Below are 12046 nucleotides of genomic sequence, written 5' to 3' on the forward strand. Positions count from 1 at the left end.
TTTGAGATGTCTGGTTGTAGATGCTCTAAGCACATTCAAGACTTAAAATCTTGAGATTGACGAATTCACCACAAACATTTTCGTAGTCTACGGAAACGTCTACTCCCACTGAATACACATCATCATCGTCAGAAGGCCTAAAATAAATTTAGAAAAATGCAAACAACCAGTGTCAGATCTAAAACTTGAAACTTGATAGACTAGGGATAGCACTATCCTCCCAACAATCCAACAGCCACAGACAACAATCCAACAGCCACAGATTAGTTCGCGTCTCGAGCGTGTGTCTAATCTAAGACATTCAGTTTCCTCGTCTTCGTTGTCCACGTCATGGCCAGCAGTGGCAACAAAAAAAAGACTGAACTAAAGAAAATAAAATCGGTCGGCAGTATTAATAGCAAACGTGATTCGCAAAAAAAATATTAATAGCAAACATGAAAGAGAAATCACACCCCCAAACGCTGACACACAAAAAGGTAGAACGTACGTGCACCTCTTCGGATGGGGCTTGCCTGCTCCCGCCTGCGTGCTCCCATCGGTGCTCCGCATCGTTCCTTTGCATCCTACCGTTCCATCATTTTCTCTCTCCCATCATCGTTTTTTTACTGCCAAAAAGATAAATCAAGAATACCCATTTATTACTTCATGCCATCCGTAATACACGCACATCGTTGAAACCTCCTTTCACAGCAGCCATGGACTGGACTCCGTTGGGAGCAGCCATGCCGATGTCGACGTTGTCGGCTAAACTCCGGCCAAAGCTCCAAGCGGCAAAGACCATCTGCACCTATCCCACATCTTCCCCTTGCCCGTGTAGAACCACACGGTGGGGCCCGGGCTTAACAGTTAGCCAACAGCCCAACAGCTGACAAAGAACTGACGATGGCCCCGCATCACCATCCGAAACCGATTGCTTGCAAGCCATCCTCCATCGGCCATCGCCCTCCTTCCCTATATATTACTCCTACGACTACGAGCAGCAGAGCAACCAGCTCCATCTCTTGGCCTCAACAACAATTCTGGCCCTTATAGGTAACGCAGCCATGGACCCGGTTGCGCTGCTGCAGGTGCTGAAGGTGGCCCTGATGAACCCGGCGAGGGAGAGGGCGCCGCCAGGGCCGTGGAAGCTGCCGGTGGTCGGCAGCATGCACCACCTGGTGAACGTGTTGCCGCACCGCGCGCTGAGGGATCTGGCTGGCGCGCATGGCCCGCTCATGATGCTACAGCTTGGGCAGACGCCGCTGCTGGTGGCGTCCTCCAGGGAGACGGCGCGGCTGGTGCTCAAGACCCACGACGCTAACTTCGCCACGCGGCCAAAGATCCTCGCGGCCCAGATCGTCACCTACGACTCGGCCGACATCCTCTTCTCCCCCTCGGGCGAATACTGGCGCAAACTCCGCCAGCTCTGCGCAGCCGAGATCCTAGGCCCCAAGCGCGTGCTCTCCTTCCGCCACATTAGGGAGGACGAGGTATGTATGTACTCCCTCATTCTAAATAAAATTAGTACAAAGTTGAGTCATCTATTTTGAAATGAAGGGAGTAACTCTTACGGTATTACGCGCGTCCGTGCATGCCGATACATAGTTTATCTTCGTTTTCTTAGCAAATAATCTCACATACAAGGATGGATTAAAACGGGTTCTCTACGCGTGTGTATGGGGTTTTGGGTCATAAAATATCCTGCATGTGATTGCTTTTTGAAAATTTGTACTCCCTCTTTCTATCTATATAGGGCCTAATGCGTTTTTTAAGACCGCCTTTGATTATTGACAAAATTAATAGTACTTCCTCCGTCCAGGTGCATAGGGCGTCTAAGAAAAAGCTCTGCGATTTAGGTGGGTTGAGATTGGACGAGAGCGCGCGCAGGTTTCCCTCAAAATCGAAACTGAATTTGGAAATTAATCCTGTCATTAGTGTTGGAAAGGAGCGCCATGGGAACATGCAGCATGCATGATTGCTTTCACACAGGAAAAGAGGCGGTACAGAGGAGAGAGAAGAAGCAACATACATGTTGTTTGCTTTCACACCGGAGATTACTAGGAGGTGGACCGGTGGGAGATTAGGAGAAGGAGCGCGTCCTGGTAGAGCGAACAGAAAAAAAACGAGATGGTTTAGATAAACGAGGAGCATTTAATTGAATTACGTCTAACACTTTTGGAATTTTAGGATTCTCTTAGGTGCCTTATGCACCTGGACAGAGGGAGTACATGACATGCACAATGTGAAAATTATATCATTGAAAGCTCCTTTCACACACGAATTTAACGGTGTGCTTTGTGTAAGTTGCATGTCATATATTATTGCTATAATATTTGGTCAAAGTTAGTCTCGAAAAACGCATTAGGCCCTATATAGATGAAAGGAGAGAGTAGTCTAAATACTCTCTATATATGATGCAGTAGTAATATACTAGTATGATACTTTTTGCAAGGGGTGCTCTTGAATATTGAACTTACTAGTTACTACTCCCTCAGTCCCACAAGTATTTTAGTTTGCAAAATCATCTTACATTGAGTCACGATCGCAACAAAATTAAAGACACCAGAGTAAGCTCTAAGTAACACGAGACAATAGAGTCACGTGCCCAACGGCTATATGTAAGTTGTCTGAATTTGTAATTTGAGTAAGTTGATTTCGTGGGAGGAGGAAGAAGAGGCGAGGTGAGGCGGAGCTCCGAGGTTGAGCCCGGAACGAGTCAAAACAGGAGACGATGTGGCATCTCAGGTGGAGGTGACTCCGAGGGTTGACATGTGCGGGTAGGGGCAAGGTTTAGAGTTTCGAAATGACAAATCAATGAATTTTTTGTTTGAATTTGAACGATTTTAAATTTGAACAGCTAGAAAGAACAAAATGTAGCGCAGAATGGACGTAACGACATTTTGGTCATGATGGTTAGTTTGTTAATCAGCTAGCAACCGACTCGAACTTTAGACGCTGAGTTATGAAGAAAATTGACCTATCGTTGTGCAGTACTGAAATATATGTGAATATTCAATGATCCAAGTTCTTTTTTACACATATATTTAAACCAACTGAATTATTTTGAGCATCATGTTCTTCCACCCTTGAAATCATCAAAATTTTGTTGAAATCTTTAACCTTGGTGTGTGTGCTTTTGGGGGGGGGGTGTTGGAAATATGCCCTAGAGGCAATAATAAAAGCATTATTATTATATTTCCTTGTTCATGATAATTGTCTTTATTCATGCTATAATTGTGTTATCCGGAAATCGTAATACATGTGTGAATAACAGACACCAACATGTCCCTAGCAAGCCTCTAGTTGACTAGCTCGTTGATCAACAGATAGTCATGGTTTCCTGACTATGGACATTGGATGTCATTGATAACGAGATCACATCATTAGGAGAATGATGTGATGGACAAGACCCAATCCTAAACATAGCACAAGATCGTATAGTTCATTTGCTAGAGTTTTCCAATGTCAAGTATCCTTTCCTTAGACCATGAGATCGTGTAACTCCCGGATATCGTAGGAGTGCTTTGGGTGTACCAAACGTCACAACGTAACTGAGTGACAATAAAGGTATACTACAGGTATCTCCGAAAGTGTCTGTTGGGTTGACACGGATCAAGACTGGGATTTGTCACTCCGTATGACGGAGAGGTATCACTGGGCCCACTCGGTAATGCATCATCATTATGAGCTCAAAGTGACCAAGTGTCTGGTCACGGGATCATGCATTACGGCACGACTAAAGTGACTTGCCTGTAACGAGATTGAACAAGGTATTGGGATACCGACGATCGAATCTCGGGCAAGTAACATACCGATTGACAAAGGGAATTGCATACGGGGTTGCTTGAATCCTCGACATCGTGGTTCATCCGATGAGATCATCGTGGAGCATGTGGGAGCCAACATGGGTATCCAGATCCCGCTGTTGGTTATTGACCGGAGAGTCGTCTCGGTCATGTCTGCTTGTCTCCCGAACCCGTAGGGTCTACACACTTAAGGTTCGGTGACGCTAGGGTTGTGAAGACATGTATATGCAGTAACCCGAATGTTGTTCGGAGTCCCGGATGAGATCCCGGACGTCACGAGGAGTTTCGAAATAGTCCGGAGGTGAAGAATTATATATAGGAAGTGCTGTTTCGGCCATCGGGACAAATTTCGGGGTCACCGGTATTGTACCGGGACCACCGGAAGGGTCCCGGGGGTCCACCGGGTGGGGCCACCCATACCGGAGGGCCCCATGGGCCAAAGTGGGGAGGGGAATCAGCCCATAGTGGGCTGGAGCGCCCCCCTAGGCCCACCCCATGCGCCTGGGGTTGAAACCCTAGGGGTGGGGGGGCGCCCCACCTTGGCTTGGGGGCCACTCCAGCCCTTGGCCGCCGCCCCCCCCTTGGGAGATCCAATCCCCAAGGGGCCAGCGCCCCCCTAGGGGCCTATATAAAGGAGGGGGGAGGGGGGGCAGCCATACCCGGCATCCTTGGCGCCTCCCTCTCCCCTGCTACACCTCTCCCTCTTGCGCAGACGCTCGGCGAAGCCCTGCTGCACGTGACGACTGCATCCAACACCACACCGTCGTGCTGCTGGATCTTCATCAACCTCTCCTTCCCCCTTGCTGGATCAAGAAGGAAGAGACGTCATCCGCTCCGTACGTGTGTTGAACGCGGAGGTGCCGTCCGTTCGGCGCTTGGTCATTGGTGATTTGAATCACGGCGAGTACGACTCCATCATCCACGTTCTAGTGAACGCTTCCGCTCACGATCTACAAAGGTATATAGATGCAATCTGAATACTCGTTGCTAGATGAACTCATAGATGGATCTTGGTGAAACCGTAGGAAATTTTTTGTTTTCTGCAACGTTCCCCAACAGGGGGGGGGCTTATATTATATTCCCGGCCGGATTAGACAGCACACTCATCGAAGGCGGAGGCACGCCAAAGACAAGAAGGGGATGTGGAATGGTACGGGAACAAAGGAAGCTGGGGGAAAAGAAAGAAAAGACTGCCTGTTAGATCTTAATCCAACGGTCTAGAAAATCAACTTACTCCAAGAAAAATTCCAGGCTCGATTAGCGTAAAAGAAACTTATAAGTACCATAAGTACGGCATTTATGTTTATCTTTCAAAATGTTTTAGATCCAACTTTCTAGAAAATCAACTTATTGAACAGGCAACTCAAGTACGACTTTAATTATGTTTGTGTTGCGAAATGCTTTCGGTCACAACATGATTTATGACTGAACAATCTAGACGAACCCAATGTAGACGAACGCCTCCAGAACCAGTAGATTTGCATCCAACTGTGGCATTTAAAAAAAATCCCACAATTTAAACAAACTGCCATGGCAATTTGCAAAATGCCACCCAGCCTCTCCCAATATACGTGAAACTGTTGTGTTCGCAACAGCGGAACGTTTGCTGGGGATTGGCATCCCTGAACAATACGTTTAATTCAACGGGTCATTTACCTTCAGATGAGGATGCGGGTGGAGCAGATCCGCCAGGCAGGGTCGTCGACACCCGTGAACATGAGCGTCATGTTCCATGGCCTGACCAACAGCATCGTTGCGCGGGCAGCATTCGGGAAGACGCCGAAGAAGTCACCAGAGTTCCTAGCCGCCATCAAGTCCGGGGTGCGCCTGGCGAGCGGCTTCGACATCCCCGACCTCTTCCCGGAGTGGACGACAGTGCTCGCCGCACTCACCGGCATGGAGCGCAGCCTCCAGGGCGTCCACAAGACGGTGGATGCATTCCTGGAGGAGATGATCAATGAGAGGAACGCCGCCCGCGCCGACAAGATCAAGGTCGGCGGCCCCGAGAACGTGGACGAGAACCTCATCGACGTGCTCATTGGCCTACAGGAGAGAGGCGGCCTTGGGTTTGAGCTCGACAACAGTAGGATCAAGGCCATCATCCTGGACATGTTCGTGGGAGGCACGGGGACAGCAGCATCGTCGATGGAGTGGGGGATGTCGGAGCTGATGCGGAACCCGCTGGTGATGAAGAAGTTGCAGGGCCAGATCCGAGAGGCGTTCAAGGGTAAGGCCGTGGTGACGGAGGCCGACCTGCAGGCGAGCAACCTTCGGTACCTGAAACTGGTGATCAAGGAGGCACTCCGGCTGCATCCGCCGGCGCCGCTGCTGGTGCCCCGGGAGAGCATTGGCAGTTGCGAGCTGCAAGGGTACACGGTCCCTGCCAAGTCGCGCGTCGTCATCAACGCATGGGCCATTGGGCGGGACCCGGTGTACTGGAAGGATGCCGAGGAGTTCCAGCCTGAGCGCTTCGAGGACGGGGCTGTAGACTTCACCGGCAAGAGCTACGAGTTCGTCCCGTTCGGTGCTGGCCGCAGGATGTGCCCCGGCATCAACTACGCGCTTGCCATCATGGAACTTGCCCTCGTCGGTCTGCTCTACCACTTTGACTGGTCGCTGCCGGTAGGCGTTTGCGAGGTCGACATGGAGGAGGCCCCCGGCCTCGGCGTGCGGCGCCGCACGCCGCTGATGCTCCTCGCCACGCCCTTCGTCCCGGCCGCCCACGAGTAACTATGTTTGCTTGCAATGCAACTACACATATAATAAGCGTGCCCGTATCATCCAGTCGAAAAATAACTGTGCCTGTATAATAAGTGTGTGTCGTGTGTTTATAGAAATGTGTGTATGTGCATATCTATGAGTGTTTATGTTTGTATTGTGTTTGAAAATAAGTGTGTTACAGTGATGTCACCATGTTATCGACAAGCTAGCCTGTTCCGTTTTCCTCCTCCGTGTGAACTACTAGCGACTATGTCGCCAGCCTCAAGGCGTTAGTCGGGTCGCCTTCCCGAGGCAAGCACAACTTTACAGCGACCTTACTCTAGATACCAATTGTTGAAAATTCGCCCACAGAATTGATCACATCAAATCACACGAACACGCGTGCACGAAAAACGGATAGCCAAGGGCACGTGTCTCGCCCCTCTTTTCTTCCTCTTTATATTTTTTCTCTTTTTCTCTTCTTCTCTCGGTTACAAAACTCACGGCTGCTGTTGCTTTTATAAATGCAGCCACGACCCTAGGACCTAGTCATACATTTACAGATTTGCTATTTTACAGTCGAGTGTTTTGCAATTGGCCGTCATTCAAATCTATGTCTGTCCATTCTCGCGCGGAGATTCGCATTGGGTCCTGTTGTCTTCGGGTTGGTTTTTATATTATCGGGCGCGGTTTTCTTCTCAACCCGTATCCGCCGTTCCGCCCCGCCCCGACAGTGTTGGTTTTTGTCCTTTTGAATTTAGGAGCGGGGGTGTCGTTTCCCTTTCATTTTGGGAGGCTCTGTTTGTGTTTGGATAAGGCCGAGGGAAGAGAGCTCGAGCGGCGGAGCGGAGTAGGTGATTCCATATGTTCATGGCGAGTCCATTCCTCCACCGCAGGATTTTGATTTCTCATCCCTTTCTCTTCGATCTCCGGCTTCCGCGGTAGGTTGTTCTTGTCTCTCGCCCTGTCCCGTGGTCTGTGTGTTGTGGTCGTGTAGTTTCCAAATCTAGGTGATCTTTTTGTTTTGATCCGTGGTGGTGTATGTTGCTGCCTTGTTGTTGTAGGCTAGTTTTGAGAGGAGTAAATTGCAAAAAAACACCATATTTGTGGACCCTAAATAAAAAAACCGCCACGTTTCATTTTTTTTGCAAAAACCCACCACCATTGTACAGACAAATTGCAAAAAAGACTGATCAGTCAATAAGCAGCGATTGACGCCAAAACTGACCGATCGGTCCCACTTGGCAGGCTGACATGGCACCAAGTTTTCACACCGTTTGACTAGCCCATTAAAAGGTTCCCAGGGCCCACCCGTCAGCTTCTTGGCTTCTTTCTCTTCTCCGAGCCTCTTATCCACGGATGCTGGCCTCGCCGGCGCCGCTCCCCCACGCCTCCCTTGCTGGCCAAGCCTCCCCTCCCTCCCCTTCCATTGCCGGCAGCCACGGCAGTTCCCGTTGTCCCCGGCGGAGGCAGGGCCGGACGGAGGCTCGGTGGTCACGGGCTCACGGCGGCTGGAGGTAGCGGCGGTGCTGTCGCTGGTCGGGTCGAGCTCCCCCACGCCGAGCTCGCCGATGACCTGAGACCAGCACGAAGAGCTCCCCGACCTCCAGTGCTCCTTATTTCCCAACCCCGCGACCCGCCCCATACTCGATTATCCCCGTCGCTGTTGCAAACCTCGGCCCGCCATCGACGCCGTTCATGGTTGTCGCGGCCAATGACCACCGCAAATCACTGAAACTAGCCGAATAGACTTGTCGTCGTCTGAATACTCTCTTCCCCAGAGGAATCGGCGTGAGGAGCCAGGAACGGAGGAACCGTCGGCGTCGCTTTCATCTTCTCTGCCTCCGGTGGAGCTCCACGACGCGCTGATCTCCTCTACAACTAACCCATGTGATCTGCCTCAACTACATCTGCTTCGCAAGGACGTGCATAAGGCACTAATGCCTCTTCCTCGAGCTCTCTGCAAGGCCGCCCCCGCCCTTCACCTCTGCTATGTCATCCACCGCCGACGTCGCGGCTAACTGCCGTGCTCCGCTGCTGTCCCCGTGTCCTGGACCCACCTAGGCGTGCTAATCCATTGATTTCCGCCTGCACATCGGCAGCTCACAGCCCCGACAGCAAACACACCGCGCGGCGAAGCTTCAGATTTGCTCTAGATCCAGCTCGTCGCCGCCCTCGCAGTTCATGTCGATGGCCACCTCCGGCGCCCGTTGCTCCTTCCCATCGCGTGCATGGCCACCGCCACGGCATCGGGCGGCTCGACTAGGAGCAGGTCGTGGCGGCGCGTCCAAAAGAAGAAGGCTGCGGCAGCCCAGCAGCGCGGGGCGGCGGCGCCGACAAGCGTGCGGGCGCGGGCGCGCTGTGGCCTGCGGGGCAGCGACTGGTTCGATTTTGACTGGTCAAACCTGACTAAGTTAGCGCCGTTAGTCCCTTCGTGACGGGCGCCGTCTCCCCCTCCGCCAGGTGGCATCTGACAGTGGGACCCAACGGTCAGTTTTGCATCAAACGGCTCTAATCAACCAATCAGCGTTTTTTGCAAACTGTCAGTACAATGATGGTGCGTTTTTGCAAAAAAAAAACGAAACGTGGTGGTTTTTTGATTTAGGGTCCCCAAATGTGGTGGGTTTTTGCAATTTACTCGTTCTGAGAGTGTTCTATGTCATCTGGTGCTTGTGGTCGTCTGATTTTGTTTCCTCTGCTGTAGATGCAGGTGTAGCGGTCGCCTGATTTTCTGCGTGCATTTTATATCTGTTGTAGATGGCTTGGCCTGAGTTTCTGCTAGCTTGCGATGTAGATGTAGTGCTTATTTTTGTGTATCCTTCCTCTGAATTTGTTGGCTCCTGATGTGTTCAGTTGCCTGCTCATATTTGCTCTTGTAGGTCTTGAATCCCTCTTATATTGTTGTAGGTGTTTAGTTCCCCTGGTTTTGTCAGTCTTATATCATCTCTCTGAATTTATATGTGCTAGCCCTGTAGTGCTGATGTAGTTTAGTGTTAGTCCACGTTGTAGTCCCCACGCTTTTTTTATTTGTAATTACAGTGTAATATACTCTAGAATTATAGTGTAATTTAGCCCAGATTTTCAGTGTAGTCCCCATGATTCTTTCTTTGTAATTCCAGTGTAATATGCCCTAGAATTATAGTGTAATTTAGGTCCGTTTTTTCAGTGTAGTCCCCATGGTTCTTTCTTTGTAATTCCAGTGTATTATTTCCTGTAATTACAGTGCAGTATACCCTATTTACTGTGTAATCCCCATGCCAGTGTAATTCCTGTGCCTTTTTAGTGTAATTTGCCCTACTGAATTGCCCACTGTAATTCATGTGCTATTCCACTGTAATTACCCTATATGTATACTGTCATTTTACTGTAATTTGCCCAAATGGCCCGCTGTAATTCCTGTGCTTTTCCTCTGTATCCCATATTTATTCTGTAATTTATATTCAGTTTTTAGCCAGTGTAATTCTTGTGCCTTTTTACCCTAATTTGCCTAATTTACTGTGTAATTTGGCTCAAAGTTTCACTGTATTTATAATGGTTTTTACACTATTTTTAGTGGTACTTTCAGTATATTATACCTGACATACTTACACTGTATTTCATCAGTTTTACGCTGTAATATGCCCAATTTGGCCTTGTAATTGCACAGATTTTTTGCACTATAATTTGTGTGGCATGCTCTGTAATTTTCCGCTCCCTTACAGTGTTTTTTGTTCTGAGATTTAGATTGTACTTCAGCCACATTGCTCTATAAAATTTTATTTATTTGTTTTGCTGTAAGATCAGTGTTTGTTGTTTCTGTTGCTGCTCTAGGATCAACATCTTCAGTCTCCTACTCTAAATTCATGTTCTCAAACAGGGCTTCTGCTGCTGCTTCTGCGGCTGTTGTATCTTGTTGATGCATTTCTTGCCATGTCTGCAGAGTAAGTTAATTTATTCTCTGTTATTTCTTTTCTTTTGTCCTTTGTATCTTTAGTGGAGGGTCTTTCCGGTGTATTTCTGCTTCTTGTTGATGCATTTCTTGCCACTGCAGATTAACTTACAATTCTCTGCGGATATTGGTCTTTTCGATGTATTTTAAATGGTCCTGGGTATTTCTAGCGTAGATTCTTTGGTGATTCCCACTGTATTTATTATGTTAGTATCGTTGTAGTTACTCTGTATTTTTAGTCTGTATTTACACTGTAAGTTCAGATGCTTTTACATTGTAATTCCATGGTTTTTCTAGTGTAAGTCCATGTGTTTTTACATTTCCCAGGAAGTTACAGTGTAAATATAGGGGCACTTTACACTATAATTCCTGGGTTATTTCACTGTAAACCCTGGATCATCAACATTCTTGCACTGTAGATGTTCATTTTTAGAGTGTAATTTACACTGTATATTCTAGGCGATTTCCACTGTATTTTTTGTGCTGTTACACTGTAATTCGTAGGTATTTTACAGTGTAAGCTGACAAGTTTTGGCAAGTTTAAATCTCTGGTACTTTTCAGTGTCAATTCTTGTGTTAATGTGGACTATAATTTCTAGGGGATTTACACTGTAAGTCTTGGACTATTGCAATGTTATTGTTAGGCAGTTGCAGTGTAAGTTGGCAAGTTCTGTTAGTGTAAATCTTGGACTGTAATTTGTAGGTGTTCTTGGACTCTTTTGCACTGTAATTCTTGATAATTTTCAGTGTCATTTACTTTGTCAACACAGTGTGTAGGCTCTGATTTTCTTTTTTCTACTCTTTGCAGCCTTGTTTTTGTATTATACTTTAGAAATGAGTTCCTGTCATTTTTTTTGAATGTTTCTAGGCTATTAGGTGCACACATTCTTTTGTATTTTTCTGCATGCTTTCACTAATATTGAGTCTGCAGTGTAATTTTCAACTACCTCAGGATTATAGTGTAGGTTCTATGATTTTTTGCCACTGTATTTCTTCATTCTAGACTTCAAAGTTTCTGTAATTTCGCAAGTTTCAACACTGCTAGCGATCACTCATTTCTAGAGTATCGTGTTTGTTTCTAATTTTTGTATCTAGTTTCTCTGATGCTTTTCTTTTTCAGATTTTCAATGTAAGAAGGTGAGGCGGGTGAAGGGGTTGAAGAATATGGGTACAAGTAGAAGTGTTTCTGACCTGGTGATCTTCCTGGGTTTTCCCCCAATGTTTTGGCTGTTTGGTGGGTCGCAAGCTGATGGGCAGTTGTTCGCTATGGTCCAAGGTATTGTGGTTCAGGTTTAGTTGAAACCGGGTAACAGTTTAGCCCGACCCGTTTTTTAGAAATAGAAAACATACAGTCGCCGGGATGGGGTTTTTTGGACATACAAGTGTCCTCTGTTTATCTGTCAGGAAATGTGAATGTTACCGAATTGAAAAACAGTCAAGTGCTAAATAGACACTCCCTACATTTACTACTAAACCAACACGGACACGGCTGCTACAGATTCCTAATTCAATTAGAAACCTGACACACATACATGTACTAGGAAACTACAAACCGACTCAAGATAGCTTTCCTATTCTAGTACTAACACACATACACTTTTCAAACTAATTATCCCGCAACGTTGATGACTCT

General features: G+C 47.7%; 1 protein-coding gene and 1 long non-coding RNA gene across 2 annotated transcripts; both read left to right on the forward strand.

The window, feature by feature from the left end:
- Positions 1-1006: 1006 nt before the first annotated feature.
- Positions 1007-6702, forward strand: LOC125523317 (premnaspirodiene oxygenase-like). The gene is made up of 2 exons (XM_048688365.1): positions 1007-1469; positions 5448-6702. The coding sequence occupies exons 1-2, from the start codon at positions 1044-1046 to the stop codon at positions 6513-6515; spliced, it is 1494 nt and encodes a 497-aa protein (XP_048544322.1). The 5' UTR covers positions 1007-1043; the 3' UTR covers positions 6516-6702.
- Positions 6703-7277: 575 nt separating this feature from the next.
- LOC125523683 lies at positions 7278-11745 on the forward strand. The gene is made up of 3 exons (XR_007290342.1): positions 7278-7426; positions 10342-10405; positions 11534-11745. It is a non-coding gene; the product is annotated as an uncharacterized LOC125523683 (long non-coding RNA).
- The last annotated feature ends 301 nt before the right edge of the window (positions 11746-12046 follow it).

This window comes from Triticum urartu, chromosome 7 (assembly GCF_003073215.2).
Source record: "Triticum urartu cultivar G1812 chromosome 7, Tu2.1, whole genome shotgun sequence".
NCBI lineage: Eukaryota > Viridiplantae > Streptophyta > Magnoliopsida > Poales > Poaceae > Triticum > Triticum urartu.